The 15,607-nt window shown below is 50.7% G+C and overlaps 2 protein-coding genes across 4 annotated transcripts in view; both read right to left on the bottom strand.

Moving 5' to 3' along the window:
* The window catches only part of LOC140710301 (endogenous retrovirus group K member 8 Gag polyprotein-like), a 393,717-nt gene that overhangs the window by 259,053 nt on the left and 119,057 nt on the right, over window positions 1-15,607 (bottom strand).
* Window positions 10,660-15,607, bottom strand: part of ZNF496 (zinc finger protein 496) — a 31,222-nt gene continuing 26,274 nt past the window's right edge. For all 3 annotated transcript variants that reach the window (XM_073011920.1, XM_007990049.3, XM_073011919.1), the window contains one exon: window positions 10,660-13,717. In XM_073011920.1, coding sequence (XP_072868021.1) covers window positions 12,960-13,717 — 758 coding nt within the window. In that variant the 3' untranslated portion in view covers window positions 10,660-12,959. The remainder of the gene's footprint in view (window positions 13,718-15,607) is intronic.

The following is a 15,607-nucleotide window of genomic DNA, read 5'->3' on the forward strand; positions in this document are numbered from 1 at the left end:
AACTCCACAACTAGCCTTCTTAATTTAGCTTTCAAAGTCTTTAACAATCATGATAAGGAAAATAAAAGGCAAAAACAGGCAGTTCCAAATGCTGTGCCTCTGCCATCAGGGGCCCTGCAGGCCCACGGGGCTGTGGCTCCACACGGAAGCCTCCTGGTAATCCACCTCCACCTGGCGCCTGTTTCAAGTGTGGCAATGTAGGCCACTGGTCCAGACAATGCCCAAACCTGGGTAAGCCCACCAGGCCATGCCCCCTCTATGGAAAACCCCACTGGAAGTTGGACTGTGAGCGGCCCCTGTAAGGGGGGACCGCCCCCATCCCTTCCTGAGCCAGCCAAAACCTCCTACTCAGATCTCATCAGCCTTGCTGCTGAAGACTGATGGTGCCCTGGAATGGACGCCCCGGCAACTACCATCACTTCATCTGAGCCAAGGGTAACCCTGATGGTGGCAGGTAGGCCAGTATGTTTTTTAAATTAATACCAGGGCAACATACTCTGCTTTACCTAATTTTTCAGGACCCACCCAGTCCTCCCAAGTCTCTGTTGTAGGAATTGATGGACAAGTCTCCAAATCCTGAACCACCCCTCCACTCTTCTGCTCCCTTCATGCCTTTTCCTTCACTCACTCTTAGTCCTGCCCTCATGCCCAACTCCGCTTCTAGGCAGAGACATCCTTTCAAAACTCTACACTACTCTCCACTTCCACATTCTCCATGGTACCCAACGCATCCACCCAGAACCCTCCGGTACTTCTAGCTTTCTTCTACTCCTCCAACCTCCCACCCTAAAACATGCAACCTTTCCTTATCCCCCATCCATATTTAACACTGTAGTTTGCGATACTTCCACACCCTCAGTTGCAAAACACCACTCCCCCATCTGCATTACCCTTAAAGAGCCCCCCAGTTCCTCTCACAGAGCAGTATCCCACCCCCAACCAGCTCTCATAGGCCTAAAGCCCTATTGTTTCTTGCCTCCTCGCCAGTCACCTACTCCACCCAACAGACTCCCCTTTTAACACATCACTTCTACCTGTTAAAAAACCAGATGGAACTTACCCCTTAGTCCAGGACCTCAGATCCATTAGCCAAGCTGTACTCCCAGTACGTCCAGTAGTTCCTAACCCATATACTTTACTTTCCACAATTCCCTCCAAAACCACCCATTTTTCTGTTCTAAACCTAAAGGATGCTTTTTTCACAATTCCTTTACACCCTGATTCCCAAAACCTCTTTGCCTTTACATGGGAAAACCCCGACACCCTCGGAGTCCCTGCGTATAACTTAAACATAGGAAAACGGGTTGTAAAAAGGTAGGAGGATGCCGAAGACAGCAAGAGGACGAGTGCCCGCCGCCAGGGATCATCGAATATTACGGTCCTGCCAGCCGGGCGGAGGATGGTTCACAGGGTCATCCCATATACACGCTAAATAGAATAATCAGACCACAGGCTGCTCTAGAGACCATCACCAACCAAACCGCCTCAGCCCTGGAAATGCTCGCGCAACAACAAAACCAAATGTGCGCGGCAATTTATCAACACAGGCTGGCACTAGACACTTACCAGCAGAAGAGGGTGGGGTCTGTGGTAAGTTTAATATCTCCAATTGTTGTCTTAACATAGATGATAATGGAAAAGCGGTTCTAGAAATCGCCTCAAACATCGGAAAAGTAGCCCATGGACCAGTCCAAACCTGGAAGGGATGGGATCCAGCAAACCTTCTAGGGGGTGGTTCTCTAATTTAGGAGGATGTAAAACGCTGACAGGGATGGGCATCTTCACCACTGGGGTCCTCCTGTTTCTCCCCTGTGTTAACCCAGTGATAATGAAAGCCATTAAAACTCTTGTTGAAACTACAGTAAACCGCCAGACGATCCAGTTGATGCTCCTGCTACAACGGCACCATGGATGCCAACCCGTCTCTCAAGAATCCCCAAAATTGGCCGGGCGCGGTGGCTCAAGCCTGTAATCCCAGCGCTTTGGGAGGCCGAGACAGGCAGATCACGAGGTCAGGATATCGAGACCATCCTGGCTAACACGGTGAAACCCTGTCTCTACTAAAAAATACAAAAAACTAGCCAGGTGAGGTGGCGGCGCCTGTAGTCCCAGCCACTCGGGAGGCTGAGGCAGGAGAATGGCGGGAACCCGGGAGGCGGAGCTTACAGTGAGCTGAGATCAGGTCACTGCATTCCAGCCTGGGCGACAGAACGAGACTCCGTCTAAAAAAAAAAAAAAAAAAAAAAATCCCCAAAATTAAGTTTTTTGTTTCCGAGGTGCCCAAGCCACCCTCTATGTCATGCCTGAAGTAGTTATTGAGAAAGTCGTCCCTCTTCCCTCTTCTACAGAAGACAAATAGACAGGAATGAAAGATTCTCCCCGGGGCCTGAAAGCTTGGGGGGATGAGTAACTCCTCCCTTCTCAGGCCCCGTCCCAGTGAGACAGCAGAAGCAGGAAGAGGGCTGGCTGGAAGACACCTACCCCTGAGGATGGAGAGAGGCCATCCGGGTACCACGTAGCAGTCATGTCACACTGGGACCCTTCCTGTTTGCAGAGGACTATAAAACCCCTGCCCTGTCCTCATTTGGTGCTGACACCATTTTAGGCCTCAGCCTGCCGGCACCCAGGTGCTCATTAAAACAGCATGTTGCTCCACACCGCCTCGTGTTGTTTGTTGGCACGTTCTTGGGGTTCGAACCAATACAAGAACCTTTCAATGCCTTTAATTACTCTGTTAGTATATAGCAGCTCCACGCACTATGAAATGCCCAGACTCTGGACAGGCTGCCTGAATTGAAATCTTGGGGTCTGCTGCATATCCCTCAGCAACTTCTTCTATCACTCTATGGCCCATCTGTAAAATGGGCGTGATGATTGTGCCTCCTTTGCAGGGTGATCATGAAGATTCAGTGAGCCGCTATGTGCCAAGCTCTTCCAAGAGGGCCTGGCGTTTCAGTAGGTGCCACGGGAGGTAAATGGTGAATAATGCAAGTCTCTTCTTCCCAGTCATAGGAAGGCTCCTAAGTCTTGTTCTGCTGGCCTGATCATCATCTACCAGAGGGAGGGCAACTTGAGGTACAGTTAAATCTTGAAGAAAAAGTGTCCCTCGCTACTCCCCTGCCTCACCCCTCCATCCCCCCAGCTCAGGTTAAGGGCTTGCAGGCACAGCTGCACCTCTGCCCAGGCAGCCCCAGGGCAGTGCCCTGGAGCTGCTTCTACAGACTCCTAGGAAATTGCTCAGAGCCACGCAGCAGTGTTGAGAATGGAATCCAGGCAGGGCTCCCCCCTGCATCTCCCTAGCGAGCACTTGCAGACCTCTCTGGAAAACAGACCGGCAGACTGGAGACTGGAGTTGGGAGAACTGAATACCCCCAACTTAGTGGTGCACAAATGGTGTTTCCATGACTTATGCCAGAAAGTCAATTCAGTTATCAAGACAACTATGGACTAGGATGCACCACCATACGCAGACCTGGACCCTGCCTGAGCCTCTACTGCAGCACGGTTGGATTAAACCCATCCCAAAAGTGATGCTTTGGGATTGCAAAGATAGCTGCCCCTCTGAGGAGACAGGAAGGGGCCTGTGAGGGTCACAGGGCAGCAGAGCCACGGCGTCCTGGACTTTCCTAAGCCCGTTTCCGATGGGGCTGGTGGCTGCGGTGGCTCTGACTGGGCAAATGAGAGGGCATGGGTGGCAAGAGTGGCTCCTAGGCATTTCCAGGCAAGGGAAGTCCTCCTCTCAAAAGTCCCTTCTCCCCGACCCCATTTCAAAACAGACCAGGGTCTTCCTTTAAAAACCTTTGTTTTCTTCTCTGGATGTGTCTTCACTTCACTGTTACTGTCAGGCCTGAGGCTCAGCAGACGTCCTCTCTTCAGCCACGTCCTGAGACTGAGCACAGCCTGGGGAAAGCCCACGCTCTGAAGCAGCCGCTCCAGGCTCTACCTGGAGCCGAGGAGGAGCTCAGGCGGGGAGGAAACTGGCCTGCTTCAGCCATGCTTTATCAGAAACTTCTTCCCATTCAGCCGTAAGATGCAGAAAAGTAATTTGCTTCTTCCTGCCTTTTTTCTTTTTTCTTTTTTTTTTTTTTTTTGAGACGGAGTCTCGCTCTGTTGCCCAGGCTGGAGTGCGGTGGCCAGATCTCGGCTCACTGCAAGCTCCGCCTCCCGGGTTCACGCCATTCTCCGGCCTCAGCCTCCCGAGTAGCTGGGACTACAGGCGCCGTCACCTCGCCCGGCTAGTTTTTTGTATTTTTTAGTAGAGACGGGGTTTCACTGTGTTAGCCAGGATGGTCTCGATCTCCTGACCTCGTGATCCACCCGTCTCGGCCTCCCAAAGTGCTGGGATTACAGGCTTGAGCCACCGTGCCCGGCCTCTTCCTGCTTCTTAAAACCCAGCTCAGAAAAATTTCATCCACCTCCATCCTGCCAAAAACAATGACAAAACCACTCACTCATTCAGTATTCTCAGACTGTCCCATCTGAGGCTTACTCCTCCTCCAGCTTGAAGCCACCGGAGGACTGTGGTGAGCAGCATGGCTTCACCGCTGCCCTGCTGAGGCAGTCTGAGGACAAGGCACTTACAGTCCCTGCTCTGAGTCCTCGCCTGCCGCGGCGACCGCAGGATCAGTCCCAGAACTGAATGAGGTTGCAGGAAACTCGGTTCAGCCCAAACTCTGTGACCTCAGATAAAACATTTAACTAAGTTGTTACCCCTGGCCAAAGGAGGGCTCTGGACAACTTACTGTGTTTCTTTCAGCTTTAACATTCTAGATTCTTTTTTGTTGTTTCTGTTTTTAGACGGTCTTACTGTCACACAGGCTGGAGTGCAGTGGCGTGATTGAGGTTCACTGCAGCCTCAACCTCCCAGGCTGAGGTGAACCTCCTGCCTAAGCCTCCCAAGTAGCTTGAACCACAGGTGCACACCACCACACCTGGTTACTTTTTGTATTTTTTGTGGAGACAGAGTTTTGCCATGTTGCCCAGGCTGGTTTCAAATTCTTGTGCTCAAGCAATTAGCCTGCCTCAGCCTCCCAAAGTGCTGAGATTACAGGCATGAGCCACCATACCCAGTAACACTCTAGATTCTTGACTAAATGTGAATAGCTGAGTTTCAAAATGCACTTTAAAACTTTTTTCTTTCCTCCTTTCTTTCCAGTCTCAAGATATAACCTTGAAACAAACTGTAAAAACCTTTTTTTCCTTAATCTTAAAATATAGCCTTGAAATGTACTTTGAAACTACAGCCCCTTCCCTTTTCCACTGCACACTTCCTTACCCCATGCACCTTTATCTAACCCTATGCTTGTTACGAAATTCCAGGGGTTAGTTTAAAATACACCAGGCATGCAGGTCCAGCTGCGAAATTCTCCCCCACTTACAGATTGCCTCAAGATGGATAATCTACAGCCTGATTGTAACCAGCAAAAAAAGGCTCTGGATGCTCGCCGCTTGTGGAAAGAAGTCAAAATAATAAAAAGTTGGCCCAGCATCGTGGCTCATGCCTGTAATCTCAGCACTTTGGGAGGCTGAGGCAGGCGGGTCACCTGAGGTCAGGAGTTTGAGACTAGCCTGGCCAACATGGTGAAACCCCGTCTCTACTAAAAAATACAAAAATTACCTGGGCATGGCGGCACATGCCTGTAATCCTAGCTACCAGGGAGGCTGAGGTATGAGAATTGCTTGAACCAGGAGGCAGAGGCTTAAGTGAGCCCAGATCATGCCACTGCACTCCAGCCTGGGGCACAGGGCAAGACTGTGTCTCAAAAATAAATAAATAAATAAATAAGTTATTATAGCTTGAGACTAGAAGGTTCAAGGAGGAAAGGAGAAAGGAAAAAAAAAAAGTTTTAAAACGTGGTTTGAGGCTTAGCTGCCAAGCTGCTCAGTTACATGGCCACGGCCACTGTGGAGATGGTGCCAGCCTGCACTCCAGGTGGACCATAACTCAAGGCAGGCATCAGGGCAAGACATAGCCCCTGCACCTGCACAACTCCAGCATGGCTTTCACATCAGGCTTCCCTTTTTTAAGCCCCTGCCCTCAGCCCAAACTTTGGAAGTGGTTTCTTTAAGGCCTTGGCATTTCCCATCAGATAGCATTTCATCAGTAAAGCTGCTTTCTTTTGAACACACCTTGCTTCTTGTGAGCAGCTGAACTTGAGTTGGTTACATGAAGACAACTATTTCCTGAGGGAGTATCACTTTACTGTGGAAACCAGAATGTGGAGGGCAGCTTTGGTTTCCTGGAGTGGTAGAACACTATTGATTACCTAACTGGTTTTGAGATTTAAATCCTCCCTTAAAAGAACTGTAGTGGTTTGAATGCGGCCCCCATGAAGATCTTTCTCTGGGACTTGTGAATGTGACTGTATTTGGAAAGAGTGTTTGCAGAATACCTAGTTGATGCCAGAGAAACAGTGTTTGCAGGGTACCTAGTTCATACCAGAGACTGGTGTCTAGGCAGTGGCAGCTCTCCCCAGCACCTGAACATGCTGGTTTTCAAGCACCTGCTTGGATGGGAGTTTTGTTTCTTTTGGAGGGCAGAAGCGATGGGGTGCAGCGCTATCCAACACATACCAAGCTCTCATTTTGCAGCACGTTGTCTTAGACTGCAAGCTGGATAATGTAAGCAGACACAGACAGAGGTCTCTGCCCTTGGTGAGTAACCATGGAGAAAGTGGTAAGAAAGAAATGCGTTGGATATCATCTGTCCTCTTCTTCTCAACTATAATGCAAGTCTGTACTTGCCATCTTCGAGCCCCAACACTGCACACCTGGCCATTATTTAATCTAACTGTGATCCACTCGTCCACTGCAATAGGCCAAACATCCACTCTGAGGTTTGTGGCAGGAGAAAGGAAGGTGTTTATTTGCAGGATGCCAAGTAAGGAGAATCAGGCAGCTCACACTTAATATCTGACCTCCACAGTGGCTTTCAAGAAAGGGTTTTTAAAGGCAGGGCAGCTGGTGCAAAGGTAATGAGTTATCATGATTGTTCACAGTCAGTTACACATCAAACGCCTTGTTCTACTCTTTCCCCGATTCTCACTACTGCATCTGACTAGTCATTAAAAAGAGAAAAGGAAGAAAAAAAAAAAAGAAAAAGAAAAGAAAAAGAGAAAAAAATAAAGGCGGGGTAAATTTTAGGGAAGCAGAAATGACAAGTAAAATTGTAAATCAATACATTGAAATTACGCATTGGTTTAGCCTCAGAAGGGACAGGACACCTCGAAGCGGAGGCTCACAGGTCATAGGTAGAATTCACAGATTTTTCTGATTTTTTTTTTTTTTTTTTTTTTTTTAGGCAGAGTCTCGCTCTGTCACTCAGGCTGGAGTGCGGCGGTAGGATGTTGGATCACTGCAAGCTCCGCCTCCCGGGTTCCCGCCATTCTCCTGCCTCAGCCTCCCGAGTAGCTGGGAATACAGGCGCCGCCACCTCGCCCGGCTAGTTTTTTGTATTTTTAGTAGAGACGGGGTTTCACCGTGTTAGCCAGGATGGTCTCCATCTCCTGACCTCGTGATCCGCCTGTCCCGGCCTCCCAAAGTGCTGGGATTACAGGCGTGAGCCACCGCAACCGGCCAGATTTTTCTGATTTACAATAGGTTATAGAAGAGAAGCTTTGTTTAAAATTTGGGGTCAGTAGAAAAGAATGTTAGGTCTGGCTCTTGGGAACGATTTCCTCCAGGCCCCTCAGGAGAAAATTTAAGACAATACCAGTTAGAGTTTAGTCCTTAGGCCTCTTATGTGAGGTTTATGTGCCAGTGAATCCTTGACCAGCAAGGAGCATGCCTTTGATATGCAAACTAACCCATTCAGACCCATACCTCCAATATCTGACAGGACACCCCAGGAGGCAACATTCCTCTGTCTTATGCATCCCAGAATCTGGTGCCAGGCAATTAGGAACCATCCCTGTAACTCAAAGCCCATAGAAATCATTCAAACTAGCCAATCCTACACTGTTCCCCTTGCCCTGCTTTGACTCTCTCCAAGAAAACCCCAATAAAGATAGTGGCCCAAACCTTCTCCTTGCTCCTGTCTTCTGCTTCCTGCCTCCTGGTGTCTTCACCATGTGGCCCTGCCTGGCCTGCTGTGCCTCCTGTCTCTAGGATCTGTGAGTAGAATACACTTCGTCTTTTCCTAAGACTCTCCTCCATCTTCTCTTGTGGCTATACCTGATTGATCATCACGTAAAAAGGTACAAAATAGCAGGTATCCAACCCCTCCGTATTTTGACAAGGCACAGGAAGACCAATCTAATGGGGGCAGGACAGACAAACCATACCAGAGCGTTTTTTTTAAAGCAGGTGATGGAAAAGGGTGGCTCCCCTGCCATTTGGTTGTGTGATTAGAAGGCAGCCCTTTGTCACATAATTGTTGGCCTGCCTGTGATATTCTTGGCTATGGCCAAGATGTGTGAGGTAAGCCCCTGGTTCCTCCCACTTCCGTGTATTCCTGAGGACTCTGCTTTCCCACACTTAGAGTTTTGCATCTTCTCACAGGGAATTTCTATGGCTTCTCTGTACTTTAGTGATTATATGCACATTAATCATGGTGACCTGGCTATAGGCTATGGTTTCAAGAGAAGATAAAGTTCCCAATTGGCCTCCGATGGGCAAAACAGGTACAGATGGACCCCCTGGGCTTTGCCCTTGACGAGCTCATGATCGCTAGAAACCATCCCCCAGATGCTGGACCACTGGCAGGCACTCTACCGGCTGCCCTATATATGGGTCTGGGCTGCTGGAGGTACCTGGTCTTCCAGTGGCCCCCTCAACACTCCCTTTCCTGTGGCCAGTCTGCCCTAAGCAAGTTTTCTAACCTCTAGCCTTGCTGCATGGACTAGTAGTGGGCACTGACCATCACTTTTAAGACCAAACAGTATCAGTGTTTGTTGCTAATATTAAGTGTGGCTGGAGGCTGGGTGTGCTGGCTCACACTTATAATCCCAGCACTTCGGGAGGCCATGGTGGGAGAAGCTCAGGAGTCTGAGACCAGCCTGGGCAAACTAGTGAGAGCCCGTCTTTAGGGAAAAAAATAAAATAAAATAAAATAAAATAAAACAAAACAAAATAAAAGTGGGCTTATTTGATGGAATTGCTGAAGTGCTATCATCATCGCTGAGTCGTCTACATAACTCTGCAAGCAGAAGTACTTGTGTCTGGTCCAACTGCTTTTGGCAGAGGAAGGGAAACCATCTCACAGGAGAAAAGTGACTTGGACAAGATCTCCACAGGCTTCAATGCTGGCCTTCTCTTTCCTTTGTACCACAGTATGATTTAGGACTGATAGGGACCCTCCCACCAGTGGCCTCATCTCTTTAATCTGTTTCTTCTTCTAGCTGAGGCAAGAGTTGGGGAGATAAAGAAAACAGAAAAAAGACCAAGGTTGGCTTAAAGCTGTGGTGTGACCAGGAGTACAATCTATCCCCAGTGTATGAAACAGTTATTTCTTCTTCTTTCTTTTGGGGAGGGGCCAGATCAGGTGACCAGAACTATCTAAAGCCTACAGGTCTTAGAAAACATCTTTTGGTTGTGCTTCACATTTTATGTTACTTTTTTTTGAGATGAAGCCTTGCTCTGTTGCCTAGGCTGGAATGCAGTGGCGCTCCACCGTTCACAGCAACCTCTGGGTTCAAGGGATCTTCCCCCACCTCAGCCCCCCAAATAGCTACAGGCATGTGCCACCACAGCAGGCTACTTTTTCTATTTTTCTTCGTAGAGATGGGGTCTCACTAGTTGCTCAGGCTGGTCTCAAACTCCTGACCTCAAGCAATCCTTCTGCCTCGGCCTCCCAAAGTGTTGGGATGACAGGAATGAGCCGCCATGCCTGCCCACATTTTACTTTTTAAATGAAAATGAAAAGCCTAACAGGAATGTTGACTCAGTGAGTTATTATGCACCTGTGGTTTTGTGGCGATGCCAAGGGATCGGAGGAACGAAGAGGGAAGATGTTACTCAGATGGGGTCTCAACCTCCAGAGCAAGGTGGAGACATAGCTCTAGCCAGCTACCCAGCCCCTGGGGTGGGAGGGAAGGACCGAGGGGTAGCTGTTCTCAGCTAAGGCCAAAGGTATCAGTGGCCAAAAGGGAGACAAAGATCACTGGGGTGCAGCCCCCTCCACCACCGTGGTGAAGGGTGTTGGGCTGGAGGGTTGGCAGACCTCTCCTGAGAGCTGGTTCCCCCAGCTGCTCCTGCTGCATGGCATCAACCTGGGTTTCAGCTACATTACCCAGGGGGATTTCCAAATCCAGAGGCAATTCTATTTCCTGAGGTGCCTTGGTTGGCTCTGCATCGGTGGTGGGGACTCAAGAGACAGCCTCCCTGTGGTTTCCAGTCCCCTCACATTCCCTTTGTCGCTTTCTCCTTCATGATGTGGTTTTACACAGAAAACACTCTGGCAAGTAGAACAATGTTCTTCTCTGAGTCAGACGTCTGAAGCAGGAAGGTGAACAACCTTCTCAAGGCCTCAGAGGTACTGAGAGAATCCTCAGGACAGGTAGGAGCACACAGGTAGGTGGGGTAAACGTGCACAGACAGCCTGGCTTCTACTTGGAATTTTCCCCTCCCTTGGCCTTAAAAATCAGATTTCTCCCTTTTCCAGTTATGTTGATACAAGAGATAAACTATTTAGAAAGCAAAAGCCTCAACCGTTTGTGTTAAAGTATAACCAAATGATTTTATTGCATTTACTGCTCCTGGGCACGCAGATGCATCTACACAGAAACAGTAGTTGTGGTTATAAAATCTTTTAACGAGTTTGGGGCAGAGGCTTTTAAATTATTTTTGAGACAGGGTCTCATTCTGTCATCCAGCTTGTGCAGTGGCGCAATCTTGGCTTACTGCAACTTCTGCCTCCCAGACTCAAGCAATTCTCCCACCTCAGCCTCCAGAGTAGCTGGGGGTGCAAACATGCACCATCACACCCAGCTAATTTTTTGTATTTTTGGTAGAGATGGGGTTTTGCCATGTGGCCCAGGCTGGTGTCACTGAGCTAGGCGATCCACCCACCTTGGCTTCCCAAAGTGTTGGGATTACAGGTGTGAGCCACTGCGCCCGGCCCAGAGTTTTCTTGATGTGAAAATTACATGAGTGACAAGGAGCACCAGGAGCACTGCCTGGCTCACTGCCTGTTGGTAGGATCTGACATATGAATAATACAAAATACCCGTCTGGTGTGACTTAGACAGATTAAGTCACTGCTAGACTACAGCCTTGATGCCCTCTCTTGCTGACCCCAGCCAACATAACCAGTCTTCCAGGAACAATACCACGTTTTAAATTGCTTGAGGTTTCACTACCCACTGTCACTCAGTCCAGAATCCCAGCAGGAGACACAGCTGCAGCTGGCCTGCCCAGCCCCCATCAGAAGTCAGGGAGGAGGGGAATTTGTCAGCCTTAAGGCTACTGAGTAAGATTCTTCCACGCAGGACACCTGCCCTGAATGCCAAACTTGGGTCTGAACACTGCCTTCGATGAACAGTGAGCAAGCCCACTCACGTTTGTATTGACTCGTCTGTGAATCAGGAATGACAGCACACCTCACGTTTATCCGAATGCTGTCCCTTTCAAATTCCAGTGTTGAAGTCCCAACCTCTAGTATCTCAGAATGTGACCTTATTGGTAAACAGCTGCTGCGGACACAGATGACATTATACTGGAGTTGGTGGGAAGGGCTCTATTCCGATATGACTGGTGTCCTTAAACAAAGGGAGGCTTGGGGACAGACACGCCACAGCAAGACTGCCATGTGGAGATGAAGGCAGAGAGTGCGTGACGCTTCCACACACCAAGGAATGGCAACTGCCAGCAAAGGCACGAAGCCACTTCTCCCTCACAGCCTCGGAAGGCTGTGGACATCCTGATCTCGAATGTGCAGCTCCCAGAACTGTCAGGGAATACACTCCTGTTGTTCTAAGCCAGCCAGTGTGCGGTACTTCGTTACAACAGACCTAGTAAATGGACACACCAGCACTCCAAGCTAATGTATATGTAAAGTGTGATGTTGGGGAAGGTTCTGTTCTGGAGCTTGGCTCACGGGACAGGAGAACCCCTCACTGGGGGCTGAGCTCCACATTCCCAGACAGGACAGATTGGAAGAAGGGACTTAAGTGCCTTTTAAACGATGACCACGCAGCTTCCAACCCGCAAGCATTTACCAAGGATCTCTGGGGTATAAAGACACTATGGGGTGGGTGTGCAACACAAATTAAAATGTAAGCTTTGTTTTTGGTGAGCTCCAGATGCTTAGTAACTGGCCCTCAGGAAAATGAAAAGGTATGATGACTGTTTCCAAACCTCAAGAAGGAACTCTGCAGACCCCTGCCCAAAAGACTCCAAGCCCAAAAGGGCTGCCTGATCATCTTGGATCTGCGGGGTGCTCCTGCCTACCTGATGGCCATGAATCTTGGGCTCAGACATGACATGTCTGGCTCAGTGTGCCTGACCCTGCTCCCCACTGAACCCCTCAGTCCCACCCTGCCTTCTTCCCTCCTCCAGTCCAACACCCTCCAGCAGCTTCTCAGTGGAAGTGCAGGCACCCTGAAGCTTCAGGAGCACATCCTAGCGTTCAGACAGGGAAGGGAGGGAGGGAGTATACTGAGGTTTGGTTGGTGACCAGGGTGCCGCCCCGACGGGGGATAACCGTTTTACTCCCCGAGCTTGGGGAGCATTGGGCAGGGGTCTCTAAGACGCAGAACACCTGGCATGTCCAACCTGGTGATGGCACATCCCCTCATTTTTTGGCACAGCAGAAACACAACACTCACTTGGCCACTCTTTCAATACCTGGGGGAGGGAGAGTGCTCCCACGGCCCCACCCGAACGCTCACTACCTGAGAGCAAGGACAGGAGGGAGGTGTGCTCTCTATCCTGGGGAAGGGGCGTCCTGGGTGGGGGCGCTGATCAGTACCAATGTGAGGGGGCAGCACCGGCCAGGGTGAGGCCACCCCAGGTGGGCAGGCTCAGTAGGAGTTCAGAGCCTGCTTGGAACGGCGCTTCATGTGTAGGCGCTCGTGGCGGAGGAGGTCATAGTTCTGCGTGAAGCTCTTGACGCAGTATCGGCACTGGAAGGGCCGGGCTTTGTCCTTCAGGTGAAAGTGGCTGCGGTGCCGAGCCAGGTGGTCGTGCCGCTGGAAGGCCTTCCCACAGTCACAGCACTGGAAGCTCAGCTTGGCCTTGCCATTTTCCAGCGGCTCTTTGGGACCCTCGTCCGCGTCCTCGGACGCCTCCTGCTCTCTCTTCTCCACCGGCTGGAGTCTGTCCGGCTGTAGGTGTATCCGCCGGTGGGACAGCAGGTGCGAGTTGAGTCGGAAGCTCTTCCCGCAGGCACCACACCGGTAAGGCTTCTGGGCCTCGTGGCTCTCCAGGTGCCCATCCAGGTCCTCGCTGTCACTGAATAGCTCCCCGCACACTGAGCACTCGTGCGGCTTCTCCTGCTCCCTGCGGCTTCGCAGGTGTCGGATGAAGTTGACCCTCCAGCGGAAGATTTTCCCACAGTTCGGACACACGTAGGACTTCTTGGAGGTCTGCACCTCGCCCCCAGCCTCGGCGCTGCCCCGGTGGGAGGCGGGGAGGCTGCGCTGCTTCTCTTTGGGGCTCTCCGGCTCTTCCGTGCAGTACGGGCCGTGCTGGGAGTCTTCGTCCCCAGAGCTGGACAGAACGATCTCGATGGTCACTTCTTCGTCCAGGCTGTTCTCTAGAGATCGCGGGTTGCCGCCAGCTACAGGAAGGCAACATGCAGGTCAGCGGTGCTGCACAGGCCACATCCCAGCCCCTACGACCCCGGCGCAGGAAGACTCAGCTTGGAGTTTACAAACCCTTATTTTTACAATGTTCCTTGGTGACCGGGGCGGCCTGGCCAGCCCGGCAGGGGCCACTGGTGTAGCCTGTGAGGAAGAAATCTTCAGCATAGGCCACGCTGTGTCCAGAGCACGCTGGACACTTTGCTCTCCCTCTTCCCAGCCATTTTCCCTTATCTTCACCCCCAACCCTTTTGATCTCTACCACCCCATCCCCCCAAGCTCTAGGAGTCTGTATTTATCCGTGCAAAGCCTTGGTCATTTACAGATCAGGTATTTAACGAGGCATGGGGGAAAGCTCTATCAGGAGAATGAAAGGCCTTGGGAGACGAAGACTCTACACCCTACACATATCATGTGCTGGGCACCTGCATGCTCCAGCGACTGTGCTAGACTTCTGACAGGCACATTCCTATCTGCTCCTGGATGCAACCCGATGACCTATTGGTTGCCATGTTTACACATAAACTAAGGTGATCTGTCCCAGGAAGGAGGGCTGAAATGCTACTCAGCCTTGCTGGGCTGCTCAACAGTCCCAGACTGCGGGTGCCCCACGGCTCCCCGGCTCCCAGTAGCACCGCATTTCTGAGGCTACAGGTGGCAGCGGGTAAAGCTGCTCTGGACTTCCTGCATCCTGAGTCTGTGATGCTGGGAAGGTGGAACCACAGGGAGGGGCTGGGTGGGCAGTGTAGAGCGCGGCCTGAGGTCCTGGCTTACGGAGCAGAGCCCATCATACAGGTGGTCTGTTTCCTCACTACTGTGAAATGCAGAAGTCAAATCTAGAACTTGGGGGAGTGAATCAGGCCCTCCTAGATATGAGTAGGAACATGGTTAGTCTGGGCTTCATGGCTGTGGGGAGGAGAGCCCTGACGGGTCAGAGCAGCTCAGGACAGGAGAAGCTAGACAAACACAAGCAGCGCAAGAAGACACAGAGGCTATGGAGAGCGGAGAGATGAAGAGCAGTGGTGGAAGCGGTGGGGGCATTTGTCCATCAGTCACAAGCGGGTTGGGGGAACATGAGTCTGTGAGTGGGTACTGAGTCTGCCAAGACCGGGAAATCACCAGATGAAGACATAGATTGTGTGTGTGTGTTTTAAATTTTCTGTAGTGATGGGGTCACACTATGTTGCCCAGGCTGGTCTCAAACTCCTGGGCTCAAGCGATCCACCCATCTCAGGCGATCCACCTGCCTCAGCCTCCCAAAGTGCTGGGATTACAGGTGTGAGCCACTGTGCCCCACCGAGAGGCTATGTTTGACGCTCATCTTGACTCTTGGTTTTCTAGCTACAGGTACCTCATTCCAGCCAGACAGCTTCTCAGAGCTTGGGTAACCTCGTCTATAAGGTGAGCATGACAGTGGCAGCCGGTCGCTCTAAGGTGCTGGTGGGGCAGGTGAGGTCATGTGTGTGATGTACTTTGTGGACCTCATGGGGTGGAGACAAGAGCAAGGTGTAACTTTTACCAGGCTGCCGACAACACGGTACCTGATCGGCAGTTGACTTCTGCTAATGGATCTGGGTGGAAGAAGAAAACAAAGTGACCAGGTGGGCCGCTAAGATCTCTTATTTGTTAACCGGGTGAGGAGATGGAATTATGAGAGCAGACAGTGTGTGTTATTGTGTCCCCCTGAAAATTCACATGATGAAGCCCCCACCCACAGGGTCTCAGAATGTGACTACTTGGAGACAGGGTCTTTCAAGAAGTAATTAAATCAAAATGAAGTCACATGGTGGGGCCAACCAAAATCACTGGTGTCCTTCTAAGAGGAGGAGACTGGAGGCAGACTTCAACAAAGGGGAGGACCCTGTGAG

Source organism: Chlorocebus sabaeus, chromosome 25, assembly GCF_047675955.1.
Source record: "Chlorocebus sabaeus isolate Y175 chromosome 25, mChlSab1.0.hap1, whole genome shotgun sequence".
Taxonomy (NCBI): domain Eukaryota; kingdom Metazoa; phylum Chordata; class Mammalia; order Primates; family Cercopithecidae; genus Chlorocebus; species Chlorocebus sabaeus.